This window comes from Sinocyclocheilus anshuiensis, unplaced genomic scaffold (assembly GCF_001515605.1).
Source record: "Sinocyclocheilus anshuiensis isolate Anshui unplaced genomic scaffold, SAMN03320099.WGS_v1.1 scaffold718, whole genome shotgun sequence".
NCBI classification, from domain to species: Eukaryota; Metazoa; Chordata; class Actinopteri; order Cypriniformes; family Cyprinidae; genus Sinocyclocheilus; species Sinocyclocheilus anshuiensis.
Window position 1 is genome coordinate 1,922,896 of NW_015546102.1, and position 20,004 is coordinate 1,942,899.

The 20,004-nt window shown below is 36.0% G+C and overlaps 1 protein-coding gene across 10 annotated transcripts in view; it reads left to right on the forward strand.

The window, feature by feature from the left end:
- The window catches only part of LOC107700563 (rho guanine nucleotide exchange factor 4-like), an 87,930-nt gene that overhangs the window by 10,690 nt on the left and 57,236 nt on the right, over positions 1 to 20,004 (forward strand). The window contains exon 1 of one of the 10 annotated variants that reach the window (XM_016502272.1): positions 17,030 to 17,131. The exons of the other annotated variants lie outside the window; for them this stretch is intronic. Coding sequence (XP_016357758.1) covers positions 17,093 to 17,131 — 39 coding nt within the window. The 5' untranslated portion in view covers positions 17,030 to 17,092. Of the gene's footprint in view, positions 1 to 17,029; positions 17,132 to 20,004 lie in introns of those variants that run through there. 10 annotated transcript variants of the gene reach the window in all.

Below are 20,004 nucleotides of genomic sequence, written 5' to 3' on the forward strand. Positions count from 1 at the left end.
TATACAGAACTAGTTTCAACATTTGTGTCTTCTCCTGTCCTTTGGGATGTAGCTGGATAGTGGGATATGAACAGCTCTGGAAAATATCTGTTGTGCTCATGCCGATGGAATTGTTGCCGTGTCAGGTACAGTAGCATCTGCAGCTGCTAGTGTCCGTCACGAAACAGCTGTTGTTTTTATCATTGATATCATTTCTTTTTTTCCTTTTTTGCACATAGCCAATAATAAAAGTGCGTTAGGAGCGCGGTTCAGAATAACAAACAAGGCGTGGTGTTGTTTCAGTGTTGTGTGGGGGTCATGAATGTGTTTCATCTGTCCCAGAGGAAAAGAAATGTGGAACGTTCCGGTCTCGCCCTGAACTGCCTGCCAGCCCTCCGGCCCCCGTCTAGTCCTGACTCCTTCAGAGCCAGAGAAACATCCTAGAGTGGGCCTGATTTACAGTAACAGTCCGTCAGGTTTTGCATAAGTTTGCTCACAAAAGCCTCTGTCCTCTGGTAGCCAACTGTCAACTGTTCTTTTCCCAGAGGAAAAGGGGGAAAACAGCTTCTAAGGACACTGGAGATAAATGGTGCTGAATACTAAATAGTGTCCACAGTCTTGCCCAAGCATTCTCCCTGTCTTAAAATTGTAGGGTGGATGCTTTCCCATCCAGGATCTGAGGCTGAAGTATTTTCGCTTCTCCGGTCCATGCTGGTTTTTTCAACTTGTACACAGAGAGTAACTGGAATATGACATTGCCAGAAGCTAGTATAGCTCATTTGTGGCTGCAGAAAGCCGGACAAGATGATTGTTTGCCTCAAGCTTGCCTTTCCTTGCAGATCTGGACCACAAGCCTGCAGCAGCCAAGCCTTCATTTGAGCCTTTATCCTGGTGTTGGTGTCCTGGTTGGACAGCTGTAATGGAGTTTGACCTCCTTTTCTGCAAAGTGTGTCAATTAGCCTTTCAATCGGTGATCAATATAATTAGATATTAGTTTGCGTTTGAACATATGCGGTATATTTGTACAGTATTTTGATGCAGATTAATCTGTCATTTGTTGGCAGCTAGACAAATTAAACATTGACAGGTTGTGTGACTCACTGATGTCATCTTTAAAAACATGAAGAAAACTACACTGAAAAACAAAATTGGTGTAGAAATTCCTTTGAAACAATTGTCACTCAGGAATTGCTAAAGTTCACAAATAATTAAAGAAACAGCAAGTAACACCGAATTAAACAGAATTTTGAACTACAGACTGAAATACTGAAATGTGTTCGTTTCATTTACAACTTTGAAAAATACTTTTATAGTGTATATATACACAGTAAAAACTACAGTATTCAGTATGATACAATACAATAATAATACATATATAATAATTCAATAAGTAATACAAAACAATAATGTATTCATTTTTACACAGTTTTATGTTTACATTTTGCCTTTGAATTAATATTAATATTCATTTTATTTCATTTTAAGTAAAACTTCACAAAAAGGTAAAAAATTAACAATATAGTTGTCAATAAATAATTGAATAGATAGATAGATAACCTATAACAGAAAGAACCTAAAACAGATCTAATTTTATATTAATATTATTAAAACATAATTTAAACATCTAATATTATTTTAAAACATCTTGCCAAAGGACTGCAGTTGTAAATTAGCTGACTGGCTAACACTGGCACATTTACAGAAAGGTTGATTATTGTGTGTTGTCCTTATATATATAAAAAATATATATATATTACTGTAATCGTGATGTGAGTTACAGTACGGTCTGACTAGCGCGTAACATTCCTTTGCAGTGATCATTGTCTTTGCAGATGTAAATTATAATGTAAAATATTTGTTGTGTATATATTAGTAATTTCATGTGTATACAGTATACAGAGTGAATTTTAATGAGGCAGTTTCCTGATATCAAAGCGGTTGCAGTGGGCCATATTATTTCAACTATATTCTTTATGGATTTTATTTCTTTAAAGGACGTTGGTGCATTGTTAATATCTTGAACAGTTTTTGTCAGCATGCTTTCATCAGTAATGCTTTAATTAAAAATGGCCATATTTTTTCTCGTCTTCAACAGGATTTTTGATGAGATTAACAACACGTGTGACCACAATGTGTTTTGTGCAGTGGGTTATTGACTACAGAGATCAACAACACATCAACATTCCTATTCAGCTTATGTGATGTTAATAATTGTACCTATTGTTTGGCCTTATAGTTCATGGTAATGTTACATTTCAGTATTTAATTTTAAGGACTTTTTTGTTGCTTTTCTGTCGAGTTGCTACTTGATGTGCAGTGAAAGGTCCTGAAGAAAAACCGGTTGAGAACCACTGCACTACACCCTAATGGCCTTAGAAAGTAAATAGTGGGGCTAGTGTGGTTTAATGTCAAGAATTCAAGTAATTTCCTGGGCTTTCCTTCTGTAGTATATTGGCGTTCTGTCTGGAGTTATGCAAGCTTTTCATAGGTCCCTTGACCCTGTGTTCTTATTGGCAGTCCTGCAGCTGTATGTAAGAGTGAGAGCAGCACTTTTTCTAGTGTTCCAGACCTCATGTCTTTTGTCCAACACTTTTGTTCAACAGTCTGATGGTTTGAGATCTTTCTTTCGTCGTTTCTTTCTTCTCTTCTTCCCTCCCTGTGAGCTAACCATAGACTTGCACAGAAGTACAAGAAGTACACTCAGTACCTGACAGATATCATAGTCCAACTAAAAAATGTGTCCAACTCCTTGGAGAAATTTCAGCCAACAAATGAAGCAGGGAATTGGTTGTCAGATGTTGCTGGGAGCTGCTTTTGAGGGTTTCCAGAAATCCCATTTCTTATTCTGGACTTGTTTCTTTGTCTTGTCCTGTGTGTGTTAAGCCTGAAATGTGACCCTGGACCACAAAACCAGTCATAACGGTCAATTTTTCGAAATTGAGATTTATACATCATCTGAAAGCTGAATAAATAAGCTTTCCATTGATGTATGGTTTGTTAGGATAGGACAAAATTTGGCCGATATACAACTATTTGAAAATCTGGAATCTGAGGGTGCAAAAAAAAAAAAAAACTATTGAGAAAATCGCCTTTAAAGTTGTCCAAATTAAGTTCTTAGCAATGCATATTACTACTCAAAAATTAAGTTTTAATATATTTACAGTAGGAAATTTACAAAATATCTTCATGGAACATGATCTTTACTTAATATCCTAATGATTTTTGGCATAAAAGAAAAATCTATGATTTTGACCCATACAATGTATTTTTGGCTATTGCTACAAATATACCCCAGCGACTTAAGACTGCTTTTGTGTTCCAGGGTCATAAATGTTCTCTATTCAAATATGTTAAAAAAGTTCACCCAAAAATGAAATTTCTGCCAATATATTATTTACTTATTCTAAAACTGTAAGATTTTTTTCTGTTGCTGCACACAAAAGAAGGTATTTTGATAAAGGTATTTGTGTATTTTTTATTTTATTTTTTGTACATACAATAGAAGTCTATCCAAAACTTTTTGGTTACCAACATTTTACCGATATTTTCTTTTGTGCTCTGCAGAAGTAAGAAAGTCATACAGGTTTAGAACAACATGGTGAGTAATTGATGACTGAAATTTCATTTTTGGGTGAACCACTTCTTTAAGGCAAATTATTGCTCCAGGTTTATTTCACTCTTTGTTGCATTTCAGAATGCGTTAGAACTGCAACACAATTCTCAAAAAGCTGTGATTTCTACCGATTTAATTGAAACAATAGCATACACTCCTTGCATCAGTGTCTTTCTCTGTTGATGGCCATTCATAAGTTGTGTTCTAGCAAATAGTTTTTTTTGCAAGCAACAAATATGTTGCTAAAATTTCATATAGTAGATGTTAGGGATGTAACAATGCACCCCGAGCCAGTTAATAACCGATAACAATAAAACAAATCGGGATACAACTGAGGGTTGGGGTTTATATGAATGTATCTCTGATTGGAACGGATCTTCAGAAAGGTTTAGATGGTAGTATCTTTTCATCTTGCCTCTGTATAATGCATTTCACCCAAAAATGAAAATTCTGTCATTAATTACTCACCCTCATGTTGTTCCAAACCCATAAGACCTTTGTTCATCTTTGGAACACAAATAAGATATTTTTGATGAAATCCGAGAGTTTTTGACCCTCCATAGACAACAACGGAACTGTGTTCAAGACCGAGAAGGGTAGTAAGGACAATGTTAAAATAGTCCATGTGACATCAGTGGTTCAACCTTAATTTTTTGTGTGCAAAGAAAACAAAAATAATGACTTTATTCAACAATTTGTTCTCTTCCATGTCATGCGAGTGGTGCTGCTGACGCAGGAACCAGCGTTCTGATGTAGAACCTGGATGCGCTGCACTTTGTTTACAAGCAGAGCAAGAAGCATGCTTCGTAAACATATCTGAAGATTTCAACAGAGAGGATGACTTGCAATTTTTTTTGCCCAGCCTTACTTATTTGAGCCAGAATATACAGACGATGAATTAAGAGAGATGGACGTTCTACGTCAGAAACCCGACTCATTCGTCAGCAGCAACACACGCATTTGTTGTGTTACTGTTGTGAACTCGTGACAAAGACCAACAAAGAAGAGAAGAAATTGTTGAATAAAATCATTATTTTTGTTTTCTTCACACACAAAAAGTATTCTTGTATAGCTTCATAAAATTAAGGTTGAATCACTGATGTCACATGGACTATTTTATCGATGTCCTTACCTTTCTGGGCGTTGAGCATGGTAGTTCCGTTGCTGTCTATGCAGGGTCAGAAAGCTCTCGGATTTCATCAAAAATATCTTAATTTGTGTTCTGAAGATGAACGAAGGTCTTACGGGTTTGGAACAACATGTGGGCGAGTAATTAATGACAGAATTTTAATTTTTGTGTGAACTATCCCTTTAATGTAGTAGTTATAAGCACAACGCTACTTTATTTATAGCGGTAACCAAGGAAACATGCCCTTGTAATTTTTACCTTAATTTCCCCTCCCCCTCTTCTCTGATGACCTGCAAACTGGCACGAGGGTGGGACAAAAACCTGTCACTCAAATAATATCACAGCAATTAGCAACCGACAATGATCCAGTCAATTGCCAGTTGAATGAATGAATGAATGATGCATTTATATAGCGCTTTTACTGTGTATTGTTGTACACCCAAAGCGCTTTACAATCATGTGGGGGGGTCTCTCCTCAACCACCACCAGTGTGCAGCATCCACTTGGATGAGTCAATTGCCAGTTGACAAAATCAAGTCTCTCCCCACATTTTTTACTTGGATATACTTCACATTAGGGAAGAAAAGATGATTGCAATTTCTGTTTAATGCATATTTTAAGGGCAAGGACTATTCTGATGCCTAGACACCACGGCTTATGATAGTTGTTTTGTTGTGCCATCAGCCAATCAGTGTCAATCAATGTCTTTTTTTTGGCTTACAGTAACTGACACACAAGTATTCTAGAAAGCCTAGAGGCCATCCTCTAATAATAATGTGTTTGTCAGACTTATATATTACACAAGAATAATACACGCCATCTTTCCAAAGCTGTTTCTAGCACTCCTTCCATGGCAACAATGGCGAAGCCAGAAATGCGCCAAGATTCTAAGGAGTCATGCCCTTCTATCGACTCACCGCACCTTTGCCTTCCTGTGATGCAACAATTTACCTCACATGCAGACTGACAATTAAAAAGCAAAAACATGCATGAACAAGTCTGCATCAACTTCAGATTCCCCTTCCAGCTCACCAGGAACTTCGTTTGTCTAGAAGAATTGCACTTGCTATTCAGGGCTGTTGGTGCAGGTGTTGTTGGCTTGTGGATTTGTGAAACATATACCCCATTTTCTCCCTTCTCTTTGTTTCTTTCACAGCAAAGAAGATTTATTTAAACGGAGCTGTGGGATAATGCCAGCAATGCAAACCGATCTTGAGTCAGAGCTTCTCCTCCGCATGGGAACACGTTGATAAAGGATCTGGTTTCACTCTCACCTCCTTTGTTCTGTTTGAGGTCGCTCAGTTCTGGCTGAACTCGGAGTGTGTGTTTTTGGATTGTTTTTGTTTTGTCAAGTACTGGATAGTATTGGACTTTTTTTTTCAAATTTGATTTCTTTAATGTGTGTAGCTCTTGTCTAGGGTTTTCAAGTCATATTTTTAGATTCGGCTTTTCTAAAATGAGGGCAAACACATTAGCATAGTTAAAAGGTTAGTTCAGCAAAAAATGAAAATTGTGTCATTATTTACTCACTATTATTGACTTTCTTCCAAGAAACTCAAGGAATGTCGAACCCGCCGTTTTCCATGCAATGAAAGTGAATGGTGACCGTGGCTGCCAAGCAATTCTGTCATTATTTACTGTCAATAATTACTCACATTCATGTCTTTTCGAAACCGATATGACTTTCTTTATTCCAAGGAACATGAAATGTATAAGTAATGTCTAAGCTGCTGTTTTTCATACAATGAAAGTGAATGGTGACCACAGCTGTGAAGCAGTCAATGTTGACTTTGAATTTCAGTTTGTTTTTCACACAAAGCTATCATTTGACTTCTGAAGAAGTAGTATGGACTACTTTTATAATGCTTCTGTGGAGCTTTTATTGTCCTTTAAGTCCCCATCCATTTTCATTTTATGGAAAAGAGCAGCATGAACATTCTTTAAAACTTCTACTTTTGTGTTTCACTGAAGAAAGAACATCAAATCGATTTAGGTGAGTAAAAGATGGCAGACGTATTTCTGTATGGGCAAATAAAGCCCATATAGAGTAGACAAATAGAGTGATTAAACTCACATGTACGGCCTCTGCCCATGTGGGAGTCTCACAGGACTCAATGGTGCTCCAGAAAGGCTAGATTCCATTTCCTGCACCTGCTAGTTGGTTCATCAATGTGATCATGTCCTTTCAACAGCATTCTGCCTTTCTGGTTTACTGTGGTTATGACTAGTAGGATTCATATGATCGACAGGCATGTTTTGGATGAGCCATCTGGTATGTAACGGGTTTAAATATTTGCTCTGACAATGAAAGATTCAGTTATGACAAGCACCTAAAAAATACACTTTGTGCTATACATTTATGTTAACCTAAAATATTCATGTCACATACAGTCATAAAGTTGATATCCGTGTAATGTGCATGAACCAACTGTATTCAAAAATATGCTGACGATGCAAATGTAACTGGAGAGGCAGTTTAGAGGAATATTAAAAGGAACATGTGACGAAGGTGAACTCAAAGACAGGATTCAAATGCAGAAAATTGGTTTAATTATGATAAATAAAGAAATACAAAACAATAGGAGTACCAGAACCAAGCAAGAACACAAAGAAAACATGAAACGGAAGAGAGAGCACAAACTAATTGCTATTGAAGACAACTAAACCTTAACAATGTACAAAGCAACACAAGGTCCATTTACAGTATACAGCGGATGATAAGGAAACATAGCACACCTGAACATAATCACTGAATTAATCAACAAAGAAACTACAAACAGACTACAAGACTAGGGCAGGAAATGAGAAACCGCATAACTGGAATTGCAACATACATGTCCAAAACAAGACACAAAATGGAAATATGTGACAGAACACAGATGGCTATATCAAAATAGTTGTATATTCTCATGAAATAATATTCTTTGTAAACAGCGTGTATTGCTAAAATTTGTGGTGCTAGTCAGCCATTTGTGTTGCCATTAAATAATTTTTCCCGTGGTTCCGTAATTAGTCACATGGAATTAAGGGATTGCCTCAAAAACAGTGTACTGTCTGTAGCCAAAGTCAAGGAAAGTCAATTCTCTCAGCGGCCATATTTTGGCCATGTAATGCTAACTCCTATATTCTTGAATGGGGAAACACGGGAAAAAGTGCTTGCCAAATTCACGTTTAAATGACTTTTCAAATAAGCAACATAATCTGCCATGGACTGACCTATAAATGTTCTTTGTTATCCTTAAATAGCTTTTAAAAAGCATATATTTCAGTTTGGTAAAGCCAAAGTGCATGCAGTCCCAATTATGCATCTCTGTTTTACAGGAACTGGAGCTTCTTAATGGCAGCTGCAGTGATGACTTTGCCCATTTGTAATTGACTCTTTATTTAGAAGGTGGCACTTCTACCCTATTGCATATTGCTGTTTCTTGCATTCATAGAGTTATGATTGAACTGTCTTGGTACATTGGATGCACTGGATTTTCACTGTCGCATTGATGCAATCTACATCCATAGCATGTGTATGCAAGTATGTATTTTGCTGTGATGGAGGGGTCATATAGTGTGCAGTACATGTGTATGCATATTGAAAACACTTGTGCCTCTAAATCATCACTCGTTTGCTATGTTTCCACACTCTTAGAGCCATGTGTCATTATGGGCTTACAAACGGTCACGTCACGCAACTGGTGGAATAAAACAAAACAAATGCAAGACTAACATGCACGGCCAGGAAGACTCATGTAGGAATCTTGGGCTATGTTTAGGCTCTGTGCAAATGACCAGCACTGAGTCGTATAAACATGGATAAACACAGACCAGTGTTATGCTCAGGTCTTGTTTCATACAGGTTGTTGCATGAGTGTCTCAAATGACATTTAGCAACAGTGCTCATAAGTGAAGTATATAGCGCTAAGTGTTATTTTGGAAAAGCTCTAGGATAATTTGTGTCCTCTTTGAGTCTTTGTTTAATTTGATTCATGTTTTTCTGTAGAACTGGACACATTCAGAGTGGCTTATAAATGATGCATAATTGATTCTCTTCCTAAATAACCTTGTCAGGTGAGCAAGTATTTTCAGCTTAGGAGAGAATTTTAATGAAATTAATCGTTCAACAGCTGCTGAAATGAAATTATACCAGTGCTTTGTTGATTCTTGATTAGTTATCAGAAGTTTGAAGATGATGATTCATTTGCTATACATCTAGATGATATGATCAAGGTGATATGATATATGATAAAAATGTTATTATTAAATATATCATCATTGAATATAAAATATATTAATTATTAATATTTATATTTAAATGATATAATATTCAATATAATGTTTAATTTACATAAATTATTATTAAAAAAAAAAGTATATTATAACATCCAAAATCAGCTGTCTAAAAATAAAATTGTCTAGAAATGTAGTTTTCGTTTTAAATGTCATATTATATTATATCATTATTTTTAATGTAAATATTATAATGTCTATAAACAATAGTCTAAAAAATAATATGAGTGAATTTAGGCGTCACAGTATCAAAAATGGATATTCATTTTGAGATTTGTTGAAGATTACATGTAATATTGTTAATAATTTAATAATTTTTTTAAAAGCTCATTTTCACTGTTATCTCACACTTACTTAATCTAAATGTACCCTAGCATGCACAATTAAATAGATAATTGAATGACGTATTCAGTATGGACCAATGCTATAAAAAATCTGAAATATCAAAATACCTAATATGGTACTGATATATTGTGCATCCCTTGTGTATAGTCATTGATATATCTTGTATATCAGAATCTCATATCCTTCACTTAACCTAACATTTTTGTTTTTAATCCAGAAGCGTTTGGATCACTAAGTGTAATGCTGTGTTCAGGCCAGGCAGATCTGCAAGTGTAATATATCCTTGACTCTGATGATTGAGAGCTCAGTGTTGATCTTCCAAGTGTGAGTCCTGTGTGTTTTATGATGAATGATTCATCTTCAGAATCCCTGCCATTTTCCTCACTGTTTCAAAAATGCAGCGATTTCACAAGCTCTCTGATTGACAGGCCCTGGAGACCATTGGCCTTCTCTTCTCCAAACAGTTGGTAGTAATAAGTGAAGGCAGTTAAATCTGAGAGGGTTTGTGCTCTAAAGGTGGGAATGGAGGTTCTTCTGAGAAGAACACTCCATAGGAGGCCTTTGATTTGACCCTCACAGTCTCAACAAGCCACTGTTGCCTGGACAGCAGTGTGTAATATGCACCAACAACTTAATTGTGTGTGTGCTTAAGTTGCCATGGGCAGCATGTTGCATTGTTCCTGCTTCTTTCTCACGCTCCGTGTCCTGGGAGGTTCTGTTGTCATGGGCTGGGTTACAGTCTGTCCGATGGGAATGACATCCCTCGCCTCAGGAACATGGACTCTACAAATCCAGAGCTCAAGAGCTACCAGTAAGATCTTTCTCCACCTAGACAGCTCCCTTGGATTAATAACATCTGAGGTCACCACACATGTGTCATTACATATTACACGGCTCCCTGGAATACTTTACTCTGATTGGTTGATTGTTGTGTACTATGACTGCTAAATATAATTGTATAATTGACTGAATTCCTATGTACAGTAGATGGGCTGGTTTTCAAGAATATTAAACTTAAATCAATTTCATGAATATTTATTTATTGATTTGATAAATTTGGACATGTAAAAAGTAGGATAATGTAACACCTGCTGTTTATCACAAAACTAAATAAATAATAATATATAATAAATAATATAATATAAATATAATATAAATAATAAAAATAAATAAAATACAAAACAAAATTATTTTAATGATAATATATATGTGCATTATGTACATATATACTACCGTTGAGGTCTGTAAGATTAATGTTCTTCAAAGAAGATTGCATTTATTTGATGAAAAGTAATACTGTGAAATATTATTACAATTTAAAAAATTTGTTGTTTTGAATATATTTTAATTAGTGTTGACAAACGATTAATTGCGAAGTTTTTCTTTACATAATATGTGTGTACTCTGCATATTTATTATGTATATTTAAGAAATATGTTATGTTTATATATTAAATATATTTATATATCATATAAATTATATGAATATAAATACATACATAGTACATATACACAGTACACACACATATGTTATGTAAAGAAAAGCTTTTTTTGGATGCAATTAATCGTTTGACAGCACTAATTTTAATAATAATTGATTCCTATGATGGCAAAGCTGAATATTTATCATCAATATTTCACTTTTCAGTGTTACATGATCCTTCAGAAATCATTCTAATGTGTTGATTTACTGCTAAAGAAACTTTTCTTATTGTTATCATTATTACTTTGTGGAAACCTTTTTCAGGATTCAGTCTGTTTTCTGGTTTGTGTCTGTGTATATTTTGTTAATAATGATTGTGTTTAGCTGAGGTTGCTGTTGTCCATATGAGTGCATTAACCGCCAATTCTGTTAAAAGTAGAGGACAGAATGAAACCATTTTGTGATGAAGGCCAGCGTACAGTAGCTTGAGAAAGCAAAGCAGACTGCCCTATTTTCCAGTCCATTAGGAGCACATCTATTTTCGAAAGCCAATATTGAATGTTGATTGTGAAACAAAACACAAAACTGAGAACACATGTGATGTGACATGATACTAGTAGACGAGTTGTCACGTCATGTAATTGGCCCACACAATGTTTGAGGATCATGTTAAATGTGTCATGTCAAGGTTTTGTGACCCTAAGTACTGTAAAGTATAGTTTATGTATATATTTTATTTGATATAACTGTTTATTGAATATTAAATACAAAAGAAAACAATACTGGATTTGTACATCTGATGCTTTATAAAAAAGGCAAAGGGACACGTGGAAAGGACCTTATATGTTTAATCTGCAAGAATGAAATACTAGCCTACTAATTTCCTCAAGAAGTTAAATGCGGTTCCTGTATTGCTTATATAAATGTTGACCTTTCGCTACAGCTTCCGTTTGGGACCACGTGCACACGGGCCGTTGTGTACATTTCAGTGCGGGTGTGTTTTCTTGAGTGCCTTTGTATCTAAAGCGGTGCTGAGCTGTCAGAATCGTGGTGGGAGGCCGCTGTGAGTGATCTACGGGGAAGCTGAGTGCTCTCCGACTGCTTTTGTAATTATAATGCGTTTTGTGTCGATTCCCGGCATACTGCCTTGTCTCTGCGAAAGCCTCTTGACAGAGTTCATATCCACTATGAGAATATCATAAGCTTCTCCTCGGCCCACACAAAGCTTCTTGACAGAGTCCCGCCGTCTCACTCATGCTGTGGAAATCTTCATCTTCTAAAGTGCGGGAAATCGAAGAGCGGACGTTTTCCTTCGTGACTGTCATTCAGTCGCTTTGTTCACAATGGCCTCATTCAGGAAAGGCCTCCGAATAAACAGTGTCAAACTAAATTAGAGAGAGAAAAGTGTGAGGGAGAGAGATAGAGGGGTACCGGTCACTAGAGCTACTGGTCCGTCGCCAACTGCCGCGACCGTCTACCTCCCAGAGAGAGCTGACACACTGAATAGCTCCGAGGAGGGAGGCTGCCGTCACCCAGGGAACAGCGGAGTCTACAGGCAGAGACACAGAGGACGGGTTTGAGGGGTTCGGCTGAATCGTCCGTTGTTGTGGGCAGCAGGCGGTGATTTGTGGTCACAGCAGACTGTGAACGAAGCCAAAAAGTTGTAGACAAAACAGAGAATAAAAGATGTTCTTTGTTGGGTTACAACAGCTGATGTTTTTGTGTAAAAAAATGTAACTATAGAACAAAAATAGCAAGTAATTTGGATTTTTACAGTTTGGTTGTAACTCTTAACACTTGTCACTCTTTTCTTCATTGGGATACATTGCCTTTCTGTTTTTTAACTGGCAGGTGTGCAAAAATGGGTTGACATGCTTATAGCTTCTAAGATTTGAGATAAAAAAAAAAAAAATGGTTTGCTTTTGATACTTGATAGTTACCCAGATGGTCGCCGTGATTTTGCTAAGTAAGACATATTCCTGGATCAACATTACTGTCTAAAAATGTAGACTAAACCCAATCCCTACCCCTAAACCTAACCCTACCCATAATTTATTCCTAAAATCAGTGTGAAATGATAGCTGATTAACAAGGGCGTGGAAGCACCTAACCCTGATCTTAAGCGTTAAACAGATATTTCCTGAAAAGTTATCCCTCAATTCTGATTGGTTAATTGGAATGTTGTTCCAGGATCAACAATGATGTTGATCCAGGAACATGTTGTACGTGGTGAAATCAGGGTCACCTTACCCAGATAGGTACCTAGCAGTGATCTCTGGGCCTTTACTGCCCCTCGGTTGTATTTTCACATTTGTACAGCAGAGGGCGCCCTCTGTCAAGAACTCCTACACTATTTCAAAGCTTGATTAATAATGTGAAACGTGAATCTTGATACTGAAGTTTTAGTCGCTTTCCTGCCAGCATTATGCTACTGTCATTCCAACATACTTTTACACTGGTATGATTTAACAGGCCCTTTTGGGTGTGAAATCTTTTGTGGCAGTAATACAGTACTTTGGAATCACTGTCCTTCCTATATATTACTCAAAATTTGTCTTTCCTCATCCACTCGATTTACTTTGTAGCAAAGAGATGCTTTAAAATTCACAACAAGAAGTCCCCTCAGTTCATCCTGGCCGTTCGTGGAAATGCTTCATTTTGATTCAATCATTTGATTTGAGTAAGTTCTATTAACACACTTTGATTAGGCCTAATTATTTCAAAAAATGCATTTATAGGCGTCTTTAAATACCTGACCTAACAGGTCTTTGGCAAGAAACAACAAACTACACAACCGTTCAAAAGATTTAATTCGAAAGAAATTAATACATTTAAACAGAAAGCAGTCATTAAATTGATCAAAAGAGACAATAAAGACATTAAGGATGTTACAAAAGATTTTTTCAAATAAATTCTTAAAGTTAGACTTTTTCATTACAGGAATAAATTAGATTTTAAAATCTATTGAAATAGAATATAAATGTATTATGTTATATTATTTTTATATATTATTTTTTATTGAAAAAAAATATAATCATTTGTAATGTAAAACACTCTTAAAGGTCCCATGGCATGAAAATTTCACTTTATGAGGTTTTTTAACATTAATATGAGTTCCCCTAGCCGTCTATTTCATATTAAAACATGTATTTCCATGGGAGTTGTTAGTAATGACTAGATAAGGATTTTTAAAAGTCATTGAGTAATGAGTAATTTCTAATTATGAGCTTAACTAGGAAAACAAATAAAAATGTTACTATTATATTATATTATATTATATTATATTATATTATATTATATTATATTATATTATATTATATTATATTATATTATATTATATTATATTATATTATATTATATTATATTATATTATATTATATTATATTATATTATATTATATTATATTATATTATATTATATTATATTATATTATATTATATTACTTTTTATTTTATATTATTTAAAAAAATACTTCCAGGTTTTCCATGATAAATTTCTTTTTTTTCCCCCTTTTTTTTTTGCAGGTTGTACATATAATTTAGACGTTCTTATCTCAAACAGTATTTTATTACCGATTTCTATATGCCCTTCCTGGCAAGATAAGCCATCAATTTTTGGTTTCCTGTAAAAGAAAGAATGTATATTTTTAAATGCATATATCTTCTAGTTTTATCAACTTTTAGAAGTACACTGTGGAGTACAACATTTTTCATTCATTTCCAATACTGACACAGTAGACTTGATGACTTAATATATACTCAGATCAGCCATTAACTCTGCTACATTCCCCTTTGAGTTTGACTAGCTAGACATCAGTCAGGAACTATACACAACACGACCTTGTGATCTGTGAAATACCAGCCTGACATCCATCAACCGCATACCAGCTCTACCAACAAGCTCCTTTCCCCTTTAACAACTCGTTGATTTGAGTTCAGTTACACAAGATTTTGGTCTTCGGTTGCATTTGAAATGGCATAATTGAACCAGTCACCACTTGTGACGCTTTCACTGTGTAATTCATGTCCATTTTAGTCTAATTAGAAATAGATTGCACTTTACTAAAGCAGATATTAAGTAAATAAAGTTAAGTGCAGTGGGAGGCATAAATTATAGGGTAGAGCAGATTGTTTATAGGTGGCTCCCTGTATCTGCGGTTAGGCACTTATTAACTCTCGCAGACGTCTGAGAAGCAGAGAGAGTTTATTTATGTCGTCTCTAGACAAGATACTCTGGGCTCTGTCAACAGGAAATAGCAAATCATGCCTCAGATGGCCTAATGTAAAATTATGACATGCAAGTCATTAGACTCAGAATCAGATGAGGCTGTTAATGTTGTCTTGTGTAGACACCCAAAATACAGTATACAGTAGATGATCTTTGATTCAGATTCATCCTTAAATGTGTTTTTGAGTAGGCACAGCCTTATATTTTGCCTTGAGTATTCTTGTAATTCTCTATTCGTCTAACAGTCAGCCCAGATTGGGGGCCTTCCAGGCAATCATTTCAGACTTTTGATAGTAGGGTGTGAATAGAACTGGGCCTCTGTTTCCCATCAGAGCATCAGGCCTACCTTATGGCTACACTCCCAACTCCTCTCGATGACACTTTTCCACTGAATTTTTTTCTGGATTTCTCCCACCTGCTAGTTTCTTTAGCTACTCCTACCTCAAGATAAATGGCTTAACCCTGTGAGGAGCTTAAAGAAGCAGATTATATCATAACAGAACTTTTTTCTTAGTGTGAAGAATGTTTTAAAAATCTAAAGAACCTTTTTCGACTATAAAGAACCTTTTCTGCATTTGAAAAGTCCCATAGATGTTCAAGGTTCTTCATAGAACCACTGATGCCAATAAAGAACCTTTATTTTTAAGAGTGTAATATTGCACAGTATTACTATTTTTACTGTATTTTACTGTTTACTATTTTTTGATCAAATAAATTCAGTCTTGGTGAGCATAAGAGACTTCAAGATGTTCAAAAACATCTTACTGACTCCACATTTTTTAACGGTAGTGTATGCAAATAAAGAAAATAAAAAGGCAATACTGAATCTTGGAGAAAATTATGGTCAGGGTAAAATGAAAGCATTTTTATTACAGTTACATCGAGAAACTGAGAGCATTGTTTCACCACAGCAACGTATTCAGTATTTCGATTTTTTTTTTTTCAAGATAACATTAAGTGGACCACCAGGAACAAAACAAAACAAAACAATAAAATGCTACAAAGTGTATAATAGCTCCCCTTACAGGTACTATATGTAAGCTATTTGTAGGTTGATTTCTCTGAAAGCAGCTGTGGGTCTGTGGCACAGTCAAAAGATTGCTGTGTTTGTTTGATCTTAACCAAACTGGCACAACCAATGGCATCCATTTGGGGTGGGACTATCTGTTTGTGATGGAGAAACATAGAAACAGTAATTTAGTTGTTTTTGTTGACACAAGTTACACATTTACAGTACCTCTGCTATAAGATAAAAATCACTTTCCACTGCAGGTCCTCTCCTTATGGGTTAAACCTTCCTACAATATGTTTCACAGCACTATCATAAACACGTGATAACTATGAAGGTAGAATGACATCAAAAAGATTTGCATACGCAGGGTAAGAGTTGTGGAAGTGTACATAAGACTGTAAGCGTAAATTACACCAGGCCTTTGGAGAGCGTGTGCCCACTTGACCTCACTGCAGGGATGGCCAAGTGATGTTTACTTTTACTTCACACTCATAGTGTTTATATAAATCAAGACACCACAGGTACAGTTGCTGGGCGGGAGGTTTAAGATTAAAGCATTAACACTGGGAGTTTCACAGACATTCACCCAACAATATAAAAAAATAAAATAAAATGACCTAATGCTTTCCCACCCACAACACCCTTTTTAATCCACCCCAGCCCGACTCGCACGCTGTTATTGTACCTCAGACTGGCCTCAGACAGCGCAATTAAAACTTTTTAAGATGCTCGTAGGATCAGAAGTGAAATGGTTAAATGATTCTCTGGCTAAGACGGTTGTTTTTACATAGCTGAGTTGAACGGAGGAGTGCTCATTGTTAGGAAACTTAAACCACTGGCATGGCATGACAGGTTCATTCTGTCTCTCTCTGCGTGTCTCTCGCTCACTTTCTCTCTCTCTCTGGCTGTGTCATGAGTCTTAGAGCGCTCCTAAATAGCAACAAGTAAGCATGCGGCTGGAACGGGCTGGAGAAACTCTCAAAAGGACATGAGGATAGAGAGAGAGAGAGAGAGAGAGAGAGAGAGAGAGAGGGTTAGAGGGGGAGTGAAAGAGGATTGAAGCCGTCCCCTCCTCAACACACTCACAATGTTGAGTGCTATATACTTCATACGAAGCTTCTTTAAGGTAAGAGTGCTTTAGCTTGTTTTCATAGCTTTGTGTTGGTTACGGATTGTCGGAACAGATTAACATCACACTGTCATTGTGGTTAGTTGTGGCATTCGGTTAATTTTCGTTTGAAGCTGTTCTTAATAGGTTATCTTGCAACTTTGCTTCTTGGAAAGAGGACAGCCTTGAGTTCAAAGGTACATTTTTGACATATTTGCTTTGGTGAAAGATATGTTTTAGATGAAAAATGTCATAGCAGATAATATTAGCATGTCAGGATCTGATACATTTGCTTTTATTTAGTGTAATGATGTTAAGTTTGCACTTTTTGTATTAGTGATTCTTTTAGTATCAAACAAAGATGTTTTTTTGTGTCAAATGTCTGACAAACTTCCTATAATGGCAGTTTGGTTGTATCCTTTGGCTTGTTTCTTGAGATCACATATGTCTTTGATTAAATAAAGGACGCCTAGATCACCGCCTGGACTTTCTCCCACTGAGTCAGTGAAGCTTCACCAAGGGCCGCATTAGTGTGCATGAGTGGACTCAGTATTGGCAGCATCTTCAGCGTTGTCATGGATTTGGGGAGGTGCTGGTTTAAAAAAATGGTTTTCAGTGGCACAACAAGGCGAGTAGTTTTTCAGCTTGAGGAGGGTCAAACTTAACTTATATAAGAGAGAGAACAAGAGTGTCCAGCCAGCTGAATTTACAGTTATTGTCACTGCTGAGGTGGAAGCCTTTTGACATGCTGCCATCGGCCTCCAGTAAGTCAGTGTGTGCGGAAAAGTTTTGTCACTTGCAGTGTTCCTGTTTTTAAATACGCATTCATGCATACAAAATTCTTCAAAAATCACAAGAAATATGTGCCAAGATATGTACTGTATGTTTGGTCACACTTTATTTTAAGGTCCAATTCTCGCTATTAACAAACCATTAACTACGAATTTTGCCTCAATAAACTCCCAATTTGCTGCTTATTATTAGTTAGTAAGGTAGTTGTTAAGTTTAGGTATTGGGTAGGATTAGGGATGTAGAATATGGTTATGCAGAATATGTGCTTTATAAATACTAATAAACAGCCAATATGTTAATAATAGACATGCTAATAAGCCACTAGTTAATAGTGAGAATTGGTCCCTATACTAAAGTGTTACCGTATGTTTTCAGCACATTTTTCATATTGTGGCCCCAAACTGTATTTGAAGACTTGTATAAATCTTCAATGTATAAATGTCATTGCATTTGTTTTACAAAGTTTGAAACATACTTTTCAAAACTTTGCAAAATCTTTTACAAAAACTTTAAATGATAAAACATGGACTCATAAGCAATTCTCTTAAAATAAATACATCTTAAAACAAATGTTTTAATGAATTAATTATTTTCATTTTTTGGAATTGCATTGAGTACAGTGATGTATTTCTAACATTTTGGAATAAAATGACAGACTCCTTACATTCATAGCTAGCATTTTATGTATCCGAAATGCACATAATTACTAAACCATTACTAAATAAAATATTGTCACAATTTAGAATTTTGGCATCAATCAGTCAATCAATCAATAGACAGACAAAATGGCAATATTGACAATATTCTGTTTACAAGTGATATTTACCTTTTTTCTTTTTCTTCAAACCATAATTCCTATTTTATTTCTTATCTTAATTGTGATTTAGATACCATTCAAAATGATACCATTTAGATAACATTCCATTCAAAAATTCAAATTCTGTCATTTACTCACCTTCATGATGTTCCAAACCTGTATGACCTTCTTTCTTCTGGTAAACACAATAGATATTTTGAGTTTTCTGAAATGTTTCTCTCCATACAATAGAAGTCAAATTGTAACCAAAACTGTTTGGTTACCAACATTTTTCAAAATATCTTTCTTTGTGTTTCACAGAAGAAAGAACGTCATACAGGTTTGGAGCGAAATGACGGTGAAGAAATGATGACATAATCATCATTTCATTTTTGGGTGAACTATCCCTTTAAGTGTTTAAATATTTATTGGAGCTACTGTACATCATGTCTGCTACTTCTTAAACTGCTAGAAAAGCAAACTAAGCTGGTTTCCTGGAATGTTGAAATGTGCCATGTAGATCTAGCCACCTGACCCATAGGCAAGACACTTACAGATGCATTGTAATGAAGTATGAGTGTCCTGATGCAGGACTGCAGTTGCAGCTCAGTTTAAGCGCAGTGCTGTGTGTCTTACTCAGCTCTTCCAGCAGCCTCATCTGTGATGTAAGAACCTCTCGTTGAAGGGCATTGTCGAATTGCAATATGTCATGCACAGCATGAGTCAGATTATGGTTGTGAATTAATGCATCCCCACAGCCTGGCTCTCTCTGAAAGAGATTCTTTTGAATTCATATTTAGCCTTTTTGGCATGGGGATGTAGGCAGTTTATGCATGCGCTCAGTCAGCATAACCGCTTCCTGATCAGTACAGCCATAATTTTGTTGATATAAGCACTCAACAGCTTAATCAATCAGTTGTCAAACTTCATGCTATGAACGTAAATTTTGGCCTTTTATATCTCTATGCCGCCAGCTGAAATTAAAGCCGTGAAACAGCACTTTTCCCAAACAATACTGTTTTCAAGGGAAGAGCAATGCGACAGAGGATCTGTCCCAATCTGCTCTCCCGCCAGGAATATCAGCGATCAGATTGCACATGAATGGGAGTTGTTTTTCACATCTGTGTTTTCCTGGGGCAGTTTGATTATCCGGTTTCTCTTTGAATCACAGTGTTTTGGCATGTCAGAGCTAGACATGAGTAAAAGTATGGGTGTGGATGCATATGCTAACACGCATGTTGTTGTTTGGGACTGATAGGTGTGTGTGTGTGTGTGTGTGTGTGTGTGTGTGTGTGAGTTGTTG